The sequence below is a fragment of the Ananas comosus genome, linkage group 3 (genome assembly GCF_001540865.1).
Source record: "Ananas comosus cultivar F153 linkage group 3, ASM154086v1, whole genome shotgun sequence".
Lineage (NCBI taxonomy): Eukaryota > Viridiplantae > Streptophyta > Magnoliopsida > Poales > Bromeliaceae > Ananas > Ananas comosus.
Genome location: NC_033623.1, coordinates 10,778,292 through 10,795,014, shown reverse-complemented (window position 1 = coordinate 10,795,014; position 16,723 = coordinate 10,778,292). Strand labels below are relative to the sequence as shown.

The 16,723-nt window shown below is 32.9% G+C and overlaps 1 protein-coding gene across 1 annotated transcript; it reads left to right on the top strand.

The window, feature by feature from the left end:
* LOC109708219 (thioredoxin M1, chloroplastic-like) lies at positions 3,566-8,935 on the top strand. Its single transcript, XM_020229866.1, has 2 exons — positions 3,566-4,043; positions 8,325-8,935. Exons 1-2 carry the CDS (start codon positions 3,581-3,583, stop codon positions 8,642-8,644), a joined length of 783 nt encoding a protein of 260 aa, XP_020085455.1. The 5' UTR covers positions 3,566-3,580; the 3' UTR covers positions 8,645-8,935.

Sequence of the window (16,723 nt, the reverse complement as noted above, 5' to 3'; positions counted from 1 at the left end):
TTATTAAAGTAATAAATAAATATTTAATTAACTATTTGAGTAATTAACTTATTATTTATAATTAATTAGCTAATTAAAAAAACTATTATTTAGTTAGTTTATATAATAACTTATATTTATATTGATTAACTAATTAATTATTACATTAAACTATTTTTATAGTTAATTAATTAATTAATATACTTCTCCGTTATCTTATACAGTGTTCATGATTAATCAATTTATTAATTGATTAAATTATTACTTAATTAATATTTTTGTATTATTAATTACGCAAAATATTGTTATCTTAAAACTATAATTACTCCTATGCCCACTATCTAATTTAACTATCAAAGCACTACTTTTTTAATTTCTGAAAATAACTCAATATTCACCTAAACGCAAAATTATTCTTATTTTTACTTATGACGGGAGTTATACTTAATCCAGAAATAAATAATTCTTGCTTTTTCTTGAACCAAGTAATCGCAAGTATATATGCCTGTAATTAAAATCTCGTTTTTTTTTTTTCTTTCTTTCTTTCTTTTAAGATCTAAGGGAGGCTTTTACTTTGAATCTTCAAACAACATCACATAATTTATTTCCATGTATGTTATTTTAGAGTACTATCCAAAATGTGTTGTTACTACAAAAAAACTGTTGTTATTTTATATATAGATCTACTTTTCAATGTGATATTCTTTTTTGGTTTGGATCTGTGGGTGATTTGAAAGTGGCTTTCATTGTGGTGGATGATGAAGAACAGGACACTGTTGTAGTTAGAATGTCCTTGTTAAGGTATTTATTAATTTTTAGTGAGATGTGGTGAAGTGTTGTTACATGTGATAGAGGAAAAATGACAATGGAAATGGAACCCACTGATTAGGTATCTCTAACCAAAATTGTTCCAAGCAAGGCAATCCATAAAAGCGAATCATTGTATTAACGAATTATGTAGGTACAAATAAAATTTATTTATAAATTTTTAGGTAGTTATTATTTTTACTTATACCTGTCCGTTGATAGATGGGTTGGCGGACGTATAGATTATCCATAATATTTTTTTTATTTTTATTTATGTTCTTATTCATATATATATATATATATAGAGAGAGAGAGAGAGCCCGACTATTATACTATTGATAGTATTAAACGTTTTGTACTTGAGAGTTTTTCGCTATTAGATTTATCCCTTGATCATTTTTATTCGTTAGATCATATTATTCAATAATTAACCACTCAACCTTAGAGACTACTATCATCAAAACTGTACATTTTTTCATACAAGAGTCGAAAATCTAATAGCATTAAACGGTTTGTAGTATTAATAGAATAATAGCCTAATTATATATATACATATATTAAAAGTTGAAAACTTAACTTATTATTAAAAACATCACAACATCCAATAGATAATGAAGAAAAAAAAGTTATTAGAAAAAAAATCGGTGTAAAACAATTGCAGGAACGAATAAAACTAAATAAGTAATTTTTTTTATTTTTTTATTTTTTTTAAGTACATATGTAGGTACTATGTGCCCATGAGTAGCCGAAAATTCTTATAATTTAAGGGGCACCCACCCACTTTAACTATAATTTTTTTGGTTAGAAAATTAATATCCACACCAGTAAATTTATGGATAATTCGTAAGTACTCGATGGCTATTAGTTGAGATTGCCAGATTAGTCTATCATATTACACTTACACTATATCATTAAAACAAACCAATTATATATATTTTTTTACAAAAAGGTAAAATAAAATATAATTTTATAATCACGATGAGATGGATAAATTCAAAAACAAAATTATTTGATTGGTTGGAAATACTGTGTCACCAGTATAACTAGTGTATTTTAAAATTTTTCCAACAAATAACCAAATTTTTCTAAATTTAACTCCATTGTGACAATATTTTCTCAAAAAAAAAGAAAAAAAAGAAAAAGATTCAATAACTCCTGATGATATTACTGCGATCCAAATCATAACTATTGGTAAGATTAGATTACACTAGATTTGATTCCTTCTCGGAACAAATCACGTGCCCATAAAAAGAAAAACAACACATTAGATTATCAGATACCCTTTAGCTAGTTTTTTTTAATTAAAATACATTTAATTCTAATATATGCAGTAATTGACAAGCTTATTTTATATTTTTATTACAGCAAAAATTTATACTTTTTAATTAATCAAGTATTTTATTATTAAGCAAAAAGTGTGTGGGTGTGTTTTGGGTTAATTTCATTCAGCTCTATGTAAATATATCGAATATAAAATATATTTTTATAAAGTTTAATTTTTTATATTTATTTCTGCAAAAGTTCATAGTAATATTTGCCCATCTTGTTTGTTATCATTAGAGACCACTGTTTATTTTTTAACAGAAGATAAGTGAAATGATATTTTTGCAATCACAAATATATTCCTCAAAAGTTGCAACTATTAAAATTATACAGAAATATCATTCCAAAAATCTCAACGGTCATCCTCTTCCTTTTTGTTATCACAAATAATATAAGAGTAATAAAAAGATCAATTTATCTCACTCATTAACCAGAGTTAAGTATTTTACCTATAGTTAACTATATTTCTTTAACGGATCCTAACGGCGGAAGTATATTTAAAAATGTTAGGACTTTTCTAAGAACAAATATGAAAAGTTGAGTATTGTAGGAATATATTTTCTATTCAATATGTTTACAGTGACCTGTATACAATTAACTTTGTCTTTTTAATGTCTCTTTTGTGATTAGCTTAAGGGCCCAAAAAAAGATGTGGGCTTTTTAGCCCAGTAGTTAATGTAAGTTGTGTCAATTATTGAAGGCCTCTGAACGAATACAAATTATACATATATTAGAGGTTAATAACTTAGTATGTTTATTTGACAACAAAATAAGGCAAAACATTGTGTTCGGGCCTGTTTTTAGGTTATTGGTACCAGAATTTTCTTATATGATTAGAAATAATTTTTTTTTTTTTTTTTTTTTATATTACGAGATCTTGGCATTAATAATTTGGTATAACAGTATATTTCACTTACGAGAGGTTACTTATTTTGTCATGAAAAAATAATTTAAACACAATCTCCATGTTTTATCGATCAAATACTATAAAATACATGGAAACAAGGCCTAAACTTTTTTTTTGTCTTAAATAAATAAAATAATTTAGAAGTAACTAACTAACTAAAATGGAGTTGGTCCAATTTAATAATTATAATTAGAATAATTAATGATTAAAAATTTTATTAAAAAAATATTATAATAAAAAATATCAAATTTAAGTTTTTAATCTTTTAAATATCAAAATATCACTTTAAGTTTTAATCTTTTAAATATAGCTAATTTTTAAAAATATTAAAAATTTTATCAAATTTAATAATTATAATAATTTAGTAAATAAAATTAGAATAATTAATGATTAGTGGGTAATAACATCATAAATTCTGATAAAGTTTTGAACTATTGTAACTTAAAAAGATCTAGGTAAAGAAAAAAGATATCTCAACGAAAAAAAAAAGAAGCAAAAGTTCTTTCAAAATGGCCTAACACTCTGACCTTGCACGGTTCACGGATGACGTGGTGAACCGGGTCCATGGCTGATTTCTTAGAACTGGATATTGAGTATCGACGGTTGGGAACACAGAGCGATAATCAGGCGGTCCAGATCAACCGCGTCCAATCCTCCCCATCTGATACTCTCACTCCCCCTCAACGTGCGCTCTTTGAGGATGCCCCCATCGTCGTCCCCATTCATCTCCCCTCTCCTTCCGATCCTATCCGATCCCATCCCATCCCATCCATGGCGGCCCCTGTCCTCCACTCGCTCTCCGCTCCCCCCTCTCGCCCGAGCTTCGCCGCGTCGTCCTCCTCGCCGAGGACGGCGGCCGCGGCCGCCCCGTCGTCCTTCCTCCGCCGCGCCGCCGCCGTCGCCATGCCGGAGTTCCGGGGCCTGAAGATCGCCCCGCGCCCCCAGCGCGCGGCCTCGGCGGGACCGCCGAAGGGGCTTCGCCGTGGAGTGACCGTGGTTTGCGAGGCTCAGGAGACTGCGGTCCAAGGTATTCACCTCTGATGCTACATCTCCTCCTCCTCATGTATCGATCGATCGATTGTTTCTAGTTGATGTTTCGTTCTCTCTCTATAGATCTCTCTTATTGTAGTGATCGATCGATCTGCTGCTCAATCGACTTCTACCGATCGATCGATCGATCGATCGATCTATTGCTTGGTTGAAGTTTCCCGCACTCTATCTCCTCTCTTCCTCTTCTTGTAGTACGGATCGCGCGATCTGTTTCCTTATTCAACTCGCTCTTATTGCTTTCCTTTTATGTTTTTAGTTATTACCGTGGATATTGTTTTATTATGGCTAATTAAGTAGCTTGTGAGGTAATTTCGCCTATTCCTTTTAATGTCTTGTTTGTTTCTACTTTATACTTTATAGTTTGATCAGATGATCGATAACGATAGATGGTTATTGAGAGAATAAGTATGCTTCTGTGGTGATCTTTCAGAGGAGCTGTGAATTTAGCACGTGGTTAGAATCATTTATCCGCTGGAGAAGTGGATTAGAAAGAATATATCTAAATCCTTCATATCTATATGCCAATTTGGGAGGAATTTTATTTTTTGCTGTTTCATATTGTTTATGTTAGGTTACCTCTAGAAAAAGTAGTTAAAGAGTACGAGGAGTTAAGGGATTGGAGCTCTAACTTGTAATTGGCTCACATTGAGCCACAGATTAGTATTATTATGATTTGAAAGTTGCAACCCTAGCTTGAATTGTTGCTACGACTGCACGTTTCGATTGTTCCAAGGCTTCAATGATTCTAAAACTTGCAGACTTTGGCAGATAGCAGTTTCTCTTGGGGCTCTATGTTTCCATCTTATGACTGAAAGAGTGGTTAAAAAAAAAGGGGGGCGGGAGTAGGGAGGGGAAGGAATTCTTTTCATTGTCTAGAATCTTTCTCAAATTACGTAGGTATTTTCCGTGGTTTTAGACTGAAAGTATTGCTTACAAATAAAATTAACGGAAATATTATACTGGTAAAGAAAAGGTTATCTAAGGCCTTTGTCATCTAACTCTTAGAGAAAGTTCTCTCCCAGGTGATACAAGTGATCTTCCTGATAAATTTATTGAAAATTTGGGTAGTTTTCCTTGCATTCATTTGTGGTGGCCAACATATGCTAGTTCTAAGTTAAGAACATGGCTCTTGTTCACTAGAAGAGTTTCCAAGCTGTGAAAATGTGGATCGCTATCATTTGTAAGAGTGAATACCATCAAGAGCTAACGCCAGCTAATTGATTTGCAAAATATACCTTCTGCAGAATGCTCCAAGTTTGCTTATAATCCAACAGTCAAAATATATAGAGAAGCCAATCTGCTAATATCTTGGTAATTAAGGCACCTGCTAGTCTCCAATAGATTGGGATTTGAAACCCCGTTGCGCTTTCTCCTTGGGGCTCTGTCTCTGGCTTTGGGTTTAAAATAATGGGGTTCTTGTGGGGTTCTCGGGATGGGGTTTATGGGCAGTTTTAGGTTAAAAAAGAACTATATAAATGATAATTACAGGGTGGAGCTACCACTCTCTAGAGAAGTATCAAGAGAAAAGGAGGTAATGAATCCCAAAATTGCTAAGCTCTCCACCTTAGTATATTGGAAGCATAAGCTGGATTGGTGAAGAAATGATGTACGTGCAAGCTATGAATGCAAATTTGGTTTGCATTCAAAGAAGGACAAGTTGGTGCAAGTAGGGCAAAATGTTTGGTGGCATCCTGTTGAAATGGAAGACATGTTTGATTAATGATAAGAGATTTTAGCTTGAAGGTACAACAGTAGTATGAGCATTGAAAATGCAGCCTTTATTTTTTAAATCTTCTCTATAATCATAATGGTGTGTATTCCTAAGCAGAAGCCGATACACTAACTAAATTAACTCAAAATAGCCATGAGGCTATAAGCCATGCAAAAAAAAGAAGAAGAGATCATGGAAAGTCTAGGGCCACCTTTAACATAGCCTTGTTTGAGTGATAATCTATCGTAGTGTCAAGTTTAGTCAGATATAATTTGGATGTTTGTAGCTTTATTATCAGTCTATTGTACATTTGCCTTTTTGGAGTTTACAATATTTCTCAATCAAGTTGGGGATTTTTTATTTATGAGCTCGAAACTACCTTTTCATTGATGATGTTCTGGACAATTATGCATTGTCAATATGTTTTTCTAAAACTGCCCGTAGGCCCTACACCCCAAGAACCATCCCTGAGAGCCGTTTAATATTTTAAACCCAGCGCCAGGGATGGTGAGCGCCAAGTGGGAAGCGGAATAGGGGCTCAAACAGGCAAACCTTTGACCTTTGAGCAGCAACCTGAGTTCCGTTACCACTGAGCTATCAGTGGATTCGCTTTGCATGTGCCACAATAGATCTAAGCTACACCAATGTATAGTGAAGATTTGAGCATCTTTGGTTGCTAGTTGCTTTCTCTACCATCCCTTTTAACAAGCGAATGTTTCTATATGTTTACCGGTCATCTATAGATAATTTTAGGTGCAATTTTGGGAATGGAGTTGGAAAGGCAGCAGTCCCCCTAGCTTCCATGTTTAGATCCACCCATAATCAGCATGCATGATTCGTAGCTTCACTTTTTGCTGGGAAGATAAAATTAGAGCTCAAAATTCTGATTTTCTTTGAGGTCGACTAGTGGCGTTGTGAATTTATTTCGGAGGATAAATAAGGAACTAACTCAAGAGCTATGCAAGAAGAACTAAAGATCATTGGTGGCATACCATTCTTGAATTGTTGTTGTTGGTCATCTCAACTCCTCTTGAGTTTGGAATTCTTCTAGCTTTTCTCTGATCAACCTTCTCAGAGATCACGTAGTAAGGATAAATTAAACTATCTAGAACTACTTGATTACGACTGAAGATTTCCTTCTTATGAAATTGGTAAATGTTAGCCTTCGACAATAAAATCTTTGAAGAGAAGACTGATGAGCCTAAAGGAGACGTTTGGTTCTAGGATTGAAGGCTTTGACATATTGCATTTTTGTAGTTCAAGTACATTATCTTTGCTTGGTGCTAGAGGTTCCTGTTGATAATGCTTTATTTTGGTGTACGGTATGGATGGCACTACTGCACAGAGTTAAAGGCTCAAAAGCGGCTGCTGCTTTCTTCACTATCACCATCATATATGGATGTTGCTTAATTTGATAGTACTAGTGATAGAGGTCATACTTCCTCATGTAGGCATAGTGAACTGGCTTATGACTACTGCATTTGTTCTATCTACATGTTTTGTTTCATGATCCATTATATTCTGGTCTGTCATTGATGGCATCCACCGTGTAGGTACCTATTTAACTGGAGAAGTCTTTAGTTCTTTAATTTATGTTTAATGGTTGATCGATGATGTTAATAATCATGAAGCTAAATAATCGTAAGAAAGCTTGATATTCTCTTTATGGAAGATGATCTTCTTGTCAAGTTGGACTAAATATAAATTCTCTCGGCTCTACTAATGATGGAGTAACTTCAATTTGTAGATAGCGAATGGTACCTTTTTAAGTGAATCTACATATCTATAAATGAATAACAATCTGTTTTTTTCCTGCAAAACTGGAAGATACATGTCTATAAATAAACTACTGCCAATGAATGTCTTCGATGGACTAGTAAATAAGAGAAAATTGCTGGGAGTCCCATCCAAAAATGAAGTGAGATGGTAGAGTACCGTCTCTCTACCTTTTAGGTGCAGGATATGATTGTCAGTGTTGTGGCTACCAATAGCAGGAAACTGTGAGGCTGATGGGATGCCGAGGACTGTCAGGCCCGATAAGTATATACCACTAAGTGAGAAGGAAAAAAAGAAATATGGATGACATCGTTGTTTAAATATCTCTCAAAATTTTCACTTTTGAAGTAGGAAAAACAGACGACCTTGTTTCTAAGAACTGAAGATTTCTAGGCCATAAAACCAGGCTGTCAGTATTTAGATGAGAATTCAAGGACTAACTAGTTATGCTGATAAGATAGCAATATCCAAGGAGTTTCATACTTAATTATGTAATTTATGTAAACACTGCAAATGCAATTTTATTCCATTCTATTATCTGATTGTTCCTTTGAGTGTCTTTTATCATGATTGTTCACATCACATTTTAGTTCAGAGGGAACTGAAATTTGTTTGGTTCCAAATGGTCATCCTACCATTGCCTTTTCCTTCTTTTTTTTTTTTTTTGGTGAAAAACTGATTTGTGATTTGTCATCTCTCTACCAATTATTGGTGCTTTTCTTTCCAAGCAAACTCGCCCAATCTTCACTAACATTGCTGTTGTCCTTACAGTTCCGGATGTGAATAAATCAACATGGCAGTCGCTCATTCTGGAGAGTGATCTTCCTGTACTCGTGGAGTTCTGGGCTTCATGGTGTGGCCCCTGCCGAATGATCGATCCCGTTATCGGCAAACTGTCAAAGTCATACGAAGGGAAGATTAAGTGCTACAAGCTCAACACCGACGAGAACCCCGATATAGCGACCCAGTACGGCATCCGGAGCATCCCTACCATGATAATTTTCAAGGATGGGGAGAAGAAGGATACGGTGATCGGGGCCGTGCCGGAGACCACCCTCATCACGTGCATTGAGAAATTTATTCAGCGGTAAGCGCGTTCCCTTTTCCAGGAATCTAAGACTGTTTTGAGCTATGATCTGGAGTTTCTGAGGCTAGTTCTGTGAGGTTTACGTTGTTTTAGTTTCTTGTATGTCTCTAGTGATTTAGAGCTCTGTGTATAGTGGTGGAGATTACGCAGTTGCTCCTTACTACCGATGTCAGTAAATGGAAATTGAAATAATAACAAAATAGCGACCGCTAAGAAACACATCATCTTTCAGTGAATTTTGAGTTTGAATCATTCTTCTGAGGGAGAAATTTAAAGACTCATTTTTTGAACCAAATTCAACTTAAACGGATTATATTTGGTTCGTTGACCGTGTGGTTTGTTTGTGTGATTCTAGAATCCTGCGTCAGTTCGTCCGTATTTTTGTTAATGAAATCTTTGTAATTTCAAATCGAACCTAATTAGTCCGCGTCCAAATGAAATCCCAATACGTGCTGATGTATCCTGACGATAGTTTGGTTCTTCTTTGATCGACCATAATAACAAAGATTAGTTTACTTTCGCGGGAAGTTTATCTAATTGGAGCGTGAAACTTAACCTAGTAGTGGATCTACCATCATCTCCAAATGTTGGGCGCCCAGCAGGTGTAGCAGCAGCTAAAGCAGCAATTTGACTACAAATCCCGGTTTCTAACGATGCGCCGGGCCGGGCCGTACTGGGTCTCAACAATATCAAAATAGGCCAGAGAAAATGTTGGGTTGGGCTCAAGTCTCACTTAAGTCCGGCCGGGGTCGAGGTTTGGGTGAGTTGGGTCGAAGTTGGACTAGGTCTTGAACCGGGCTGGTCCGTTGATTCATGCAAGCGTACAAATGAGGCTCATTGAGATCTGAGTCGTATATCCCTATCGTTAGAATCCGTTAAAAAAATTTAGTTAACTATAAGTTAAATACTTAATCCTGTTTAGTTTATGAGGTAATCTGACATTTTTATTCCTCTTATATTATACTACTGTGGTTTTTGGATGGACATATTTGTGATGACAAAATTGATATTTTACTTAGAGTCCGGCTGCTATGCTATCAATAGCACCAAGCACTTGGTACTATCAAGTTTTCTGCCGTTAGATTAACCTCTTTGATTATTTTTATCCGTTAGATTATACTATTCAACCAACTACCCACTCAACCCTATGGGGCCCAAATCATCCTAACCGCACATCTTTTAATCCAAGGGCGGAAAACTTAATTCTGGATCCATTTCGTGCAGAAACGACTCCCACTCAGTCCAACACTCTCCAGATGTGACGACCAGTCACTAATACTATAGCCAATTCGATACAAATCTCCGGAAAACTACAATTTGCATTGTTAATATACATTTTGCATGATTTTTACACTAAATTACGTATAGTTTAGTATATTACGCGAAAATAATATAATATTACAACATACTATAAATATTATACAATATATATACAAACGGTGTATATTTTACACTATTTGTACAGATATTTACACCATTTGTGTAAACGTTGCACTATTATGAAAGGATATTGCACCATTTAGATGTGTGTTGCATCATTTCTTTTTAAAAATTAAATTTCATTGCATATTAAATAAAGTGTCAGATTTCTTGAAAATGACAACTGCTAAACGATAATTACATGTACCATTCTCGTAAAACAAGAAATCTCATTTAAGACAAAATAAAAAAAATAAAGAATATTAATAAGATGAAAGAGTGCAATATCCTCTCAAATAGTGCAACATATTCTTCCAAAAGTGCAATATTTGTATAAGTAGTGCAACATATGCATTATTAATACACATTTTGCATGATTTTTATACTAAATTAAGTACAGTTTAGTATATTACGCGAAAATAATATAATATATTACAACATACTATAAAAATTATATAATATATGTACAAACATTGCATATTTTACACTATTTGTATAGATATTTATACCATTTGTGTAAATGTTGCACTATTATGAGAGGATGTTGTACCATTTAGATGTGTGTTACACTTTTTCGTTTTGAAAAATAAATTTTATTGCATATTAAATAAAGTGTCAAATTTTTTGGAAATGATAACTGTTAAGCCATAATTACATGCACCTTTCTCATAAAACAAGAAATCTCATGCAAGACAAAATAAAAAGAATAATGTATAATTAATAAGATGAAAGAGTGCAACATGCTCTTTCAAATTGTGCAATATCTATATAAATAGTGCAATATATGCAATATTAATACACATTTTGCATGATTTTTACACTAAATTACGTACAGTTTAATATATTACGTGAAAATAATATAATATATTACAACATATTGTAAAAATTATACAATTTATATATAAACGATACATATTTTATACTATTTGTATAGATATTTATACTATTTGTATAAACGTTGCACTATTATGAGAAGATATTGCACTATTTAGATATGTATTGCATTCTTTCTTTTTGAAAAATAAATTTTATTGCATATTAAATAAAGTGTCAAATTTTTTGAAAATGACAACTGCTAAGCCATAATTATACGTACCTTTCTCGTGAAACGAGAAACCTCATTTAAGACAAAATAAAAAAAATAAAGAATAATTAATAAGATGAAAGATGCAACATCCTCTCAAATAATGCAACATGCTCTTTCAAATAGTATAATATCTATATAAGTAGTGCAACATATGCAATGTTAATATATATTTTATATGATTTTTACACTAAATTACGTATAGTTTAGTATATTACGCAAAAATAATATAATATATTACAACATACTATAAAAATTATACAATATATGTACAAACAGTGCATATTTTACACTATTTGTACAGATATTTACACTATTTTTGTAAACGTTGTACTATTATGAGAGGATATTGCACCATTTAGATGTGTGTTGCACTTTTTTTTTAAAAAATAAAATTTCATTGCATATTAAATAAAGTGTTAAATTTCTTCAAAAATGACAGCTGCTAAGCCATAATTACATGTAACTTTCTCGTGAAACAAGAAACCCCATTCAAGACAAAATAAAAAGAATAAAAAATAATTAATAAGATGAAAGAGTGCAACATACTCTCAAATATTGCAACATACTCTTCCAAATAGTATAATATCTGTATAAGTAGTACAACATATGCATTGTTAATACACATTTTGTATAATTTTTATACTAAATTACGTACAGTTTAGTATATTACGCATTAAATTAAAATTTAATTTAAATTCAAATTCACAAGTTAGATTTGAAATACTTCATTAAATTTTGCATTTTTATTTCAAGTTTAAATTAAAATTAAAATTATATATTTAACTTCTAAATTTAAACTCATATTTTAATTAAAAAGTTAAAAAAATAAATTTAATTCCGTCCGGATTCAACTTCCAATCTGGCCTTCTAGGCCAGATTTGAAAAAGAGGTGATTGGGGGATTCTCATTCCACTCGAGAATCGGAATCGGAATGTGACTCCCGCGTACCAAACACTCACAAACGGATTTGCCCATTCCGATTCCGATTCCACGGTAAAAAATAAGCGAATCAAACACGGCTTAGCATTTTTGTTCGCTCTTTGGAGATGAGCGCGTTTTCTTTTCTCACTCTCACGAGCGGTGAGCACCTCCTCGGCAACGACCTCATCGCGTCCATCCGCTCCGCTCTCATCCGGGCCTGTTCCGAGTTTTTCTTCTCTTTCTCCGGCACTCGGGGAGGCGGAGGCGAAGGCGAAGGAGGCGGCATCGCCTTCATTACCGTCGCTGAGGGCCACCGGCATCTGCAGAGGAGGAGATGGAGGAAGAGGAGGTTGCACCACTCTCGTACCGTCAGTGAGGGCCGTAAAGACGATGGAGGAGGCGATGGGGGTTAGAGAAAAAAAAAGAACGAAGAAAAAAAAAAAAAGAGAAGAGAAAAAAGAAGAAGAATATTTTAGTCAGTTTGTTAAAAATTTGATCTGAATCTGTAAAATTTAAAATAGTGATCCATTTTTACAAAATCACAAAGCTAGTGCATATTTTAGGCAAATCACCCTTCTATAATGGAATGTACAAATAATATTTTTCTAACCAAAATTTCTAGACCATGCATCATATTTTTTAATAGTTATGATTTATTTTAATTTTTTTTATTTTTGGAGGGTGACACAAAAGCAACTAATAAATGAGGAGAGAGATTATTTGTTCTAATATTTTTTTGTTAAAGTGATTTGTTTTGGGGTATCGCATTAAATATTTTTTAAATTATTATATTTTAGTGGTTATCATTTTATTTTTAATTTTTTTATTATTGGAGGGCGACACAAAAGCAAATAATAAATGAGGATAGAGATTATTTGCTCTGATAAGTTTTGTTAAAGTGATTGATTTTGGCGTATCACATTAAATGTTTGGTGTAAAATTGTAGTAAACATTGATTGAGACCAACTCACTATTGGTTGTTCTGAAAAAGACCCCCCATCTCGAAATTGTAATTGAAATCTCTCAAACTTCCAAATTTTTCTTTATGTTTTTATATTTAATTCAATTAAAATTTTCTATTATATTTTTTGACTCAATTATTAGCAATTAACTAAATTTATTTTGTTCACTAGAAAGCAGTTTAAGTTATTAATTTGATATAATGTTTACTCAAATTAATAAAACTTTAAAATCTTTTGATTAGAGTTGTTTAATTCCAAAAAAAAAAAAGCAGTTGAGGGGATCTCAATTTTAAAAAAATAATACTTTCTACATTCAAAAAGGAGCTGTAAATATTACACTACACCTTACTTATTGCGGGATCAATATTTTCGCACTAATCTTTTTTCTTCTTTTTTTTTTTTGTCGAAAGCTCAAAGAGAAGACTTCTATATTCTTGGATGGGTAAATGCAAAATATAATTACCAATTGTACCTAACGTAGTTGATTAAGGATTTGATAGCTGGTATATCATATCCCAAATTTGTATTTTAATTACTTTATAATTTTAGTAGCTAAGTATTAAACTCTGTAACCAAACGACATCCCTCCGTCGAGCCACGTCGTCATTTTTTTATTTGACTTTTCTCTCTCTCACATAGCCTTTCTTTTCTTTCATATGGTCCGACATGGACTCTATATCCATAGACCATGTACTTGCCTATTTTACATCCCCTTTCTCTTCCCTCTTTCTCTACGGGCGTGTTTGGTTCGAAGTCGGAGTCGGAATCGGAATCGGAATCAAAATAAGCTGGAATCGGAATCGGAATGACTCATTACCTAATTCTGTTTGGTTCATCACCTGAATCGGAATCGGAATAAATCATTCCCATTGTCGGTGTTTGGTTCAGGTGGATATAAAAAACGTAATCAAATTAATATACTAACATTATCTTTATAATATATTAATTTAAATTCAAATTAAAAATTAAATATTAAAAATTTACATCAAAATTTTGAAATAATGTCAAAATTTTAAATTTTTTTTTTTTAAAAAAAATTAAACTTTGAAGTTGAGTGGATAATTCAAATTATGAAACTAAATTTTGATTTATTCAAATTCAAACTAAAATTACAATTTAAATTTTAATATGAATCCATAAATTTAATTTAAGTTTGAAATAAAATTTGAATAAAACTTTATATAAATTAAAATTTAATTTAAATTCAAATTCATAAGTTAGATTCGAAATACTTGATTAAATTTTAATTTTTAATTTAAGTTCAAATTAAAATTTAAAATTATATATTTAAATTTTAAATTTTAACTCATATTTTAATTAAAAAAAGTTGAAAAAATAAATTTAATCCGAATAAATATCCATTCCGTCCGGATTCAACTTTCAATTCGGCCTTCTAGGCTGGATTGAAAAATGAGGTGATTGAGGGATTCCCATTCCACTCAGGAATCGGAATCGGAATGGGACTCCCGTGTACCAAACACCTACAAACGGATTCACTCATTCCGATTCCGATTCTAGGGTGAAAAAGAAGCGAACCAAACACGCCCACATTTCTTTCGATTCCAACACACACGTACACATGGGCTCACATGGCATCTTGTCCAGGAGGCATGTATTTGCTCTTCAATTAAAACTGTCATCTCTCCCCTCTCTCTTCCCTCTCTCTCTCTCTACATTTTTTCCTAACCAAAGACACGAGCACACAAAGAAATTTAGAAAGGAAAAAAAAAAGAGTGAAGCAATAACAGGGTGGTCAGGAGAAACAGGAAATTTGTTTACTTTTTTTTTTCTCCATCTTCTTTCCTAATTATTTTACAAAGTTTTTTGCATTGCCAAGCTGCTTATATTTTATTTTCTTTCGGAGAAATTTTTTTGCTAAATTTGTTTTGATTTTATGTAGCAAAAGACTTTATCGAAAAGCGGCGTTATGTCGTGAAGCTATGTCGCATGTTTCTTTAAATTTGAAGTTTTAGTTACTCTAATTATTTTACGCTGCTTTAACATTGCCGGGCTGCTTACATTTTAGTTTTTTCGGATGAAATTTTTCACTAAATTTGTTTTGATTTTGGTGAAGAAAAAGAGTTTGTCAAAAAACGGTGTTCTATCGTTAAGCCACATCGCCTGTTTTCTTTTTTTTTTTTTTTCTAAATCTAAAGTTTTAGTTACTGTGAATATTTTATATTGTGTCTTCTAATTTTTTTGGCACAGTTGACATTTCATTTTCTTTTTCTCTTCTCTTCCTGCAGAATGTGAAGAGGCAGTTTACATACTTGGAGAGGTTAGAAGCGCACCAAGTGAATATCCGCCGTGAATTGTAGAGCGATCTTATCTAAAAAAAACTTTGGATCGACACAGTCGGTATAGAAATTGAATGCTATGTTTGCAATAGCAGTGACATACTTGAATTCGGAGATGAACTTAAATTCTAAAAACCAATATGATACACGCCGAGAACTGCTGACACTCTATAATAAAGGAGAAATCAAACGACGTCTCTACATCGAGCCACGTCGTCATTTTTTCATATGAGTTTTCTCTCTCTCACATGGCCTCTATTCTCTTTCACATGGTCCTACATAAACTCTATATCCATAGGCCATATACTTGCCTATTTTACATCCCCTTTCTCTTCGCTCTCTCTCTACATTTCTTTCTATTCCAATACACACGCACACATAGGCTCACATGGCCTCTTGTCTAGGGGGGATGTATTTGCTCTCCAATTAAAACTGTCATCTCCCCCTTCTCTCTTCCCTGTCTCTCTACATTTTTTCTTAACCAAAGACACGCGCACACAAAGGAATTCAGGAAGGAAAAAAAAAAAAAGAGCGGAGCAATAACAGGGTGGTCAAAAGAAACAGAAAATTTGTTTACTCTCTTTTTTTTCCATCTACTTTCCCAATTATTTTACACTATTTTTTGTATTGCCGAGCTGCTTAAATTTTATTTTCTTTTGAAGAAATTTTTTCGCTAAATTTGTTTTGATTTTGTGCAGTAAAAGATTTCATCGAAAAACGGTGCTCTGTCGTGAAGCCGCATCGCCTGTTTTTTTAAATTTGAAGTTTTAGTTACTCTAATTATTTTACGCTGCTTTAACATTGCCGGGCTGCTTACATTTTAGTTTTTTTGGATGAAATTTTTTGCTAAATTTGTTTGATTTTGGTGAAGAAAAAGAGTTCGTCGAAAAACGGCGTTCCGTCGTTAAGCCACATCACCCTTTTTTTTTTTTCTAAATCTAAAGTTTTAGTTACTGTGAATATTTTATATTGTGTCTTATAATTTTTTTGGCACAGTTGATATTTCTTTTTTTTTTCTCTTCTCTTCCTGCAGAATGTGAAGAGGCAGTTTACATACTCGGGGAGGTTAGAAGCGTACCAAGTGAATATCCGCCGTGAATTGTAGAGCGATCTCATCTGAAAAAAACTCTGGATCGGTACAGCCGGTATGGAAATTAAATGCCATGTTTGCAATAGTCGTGACATACTTGAATTCGGAGATGAACTTAAACTCTAAAAATCAACATGATACACGTCGAAAACTTCTGACTGGACCAGATAAATAAAAAAATATCAGTGAGTCTCTGTGCTTGCAATGCACTCAGATTTAATGATAAACCAACATGTTTGCACTAGCCGTATATATGTGAGATATTATTCATACTTATGCAATTCGAAAACTGAAGAAGGACTAGGCA

What these genes read in the sequence shown, in the direction of transcription:
- LOC109708219 (XM_020229866.1), top strand. Translation starts at nt 3,581, where the DNA reads ATGGCTGATTTCTTAGAACTGGATATTGAGTATCGACGGTTGGGAACA. An exon ending in TCAGGAGACTGCGGTCCAAG is followed by an intron (nt 4,044 to 8,324) that starts GTATTCACCTCT and finishes TTGTCCTTACAG; the next exon opens with TTCCGGATGTGAATAAATCA.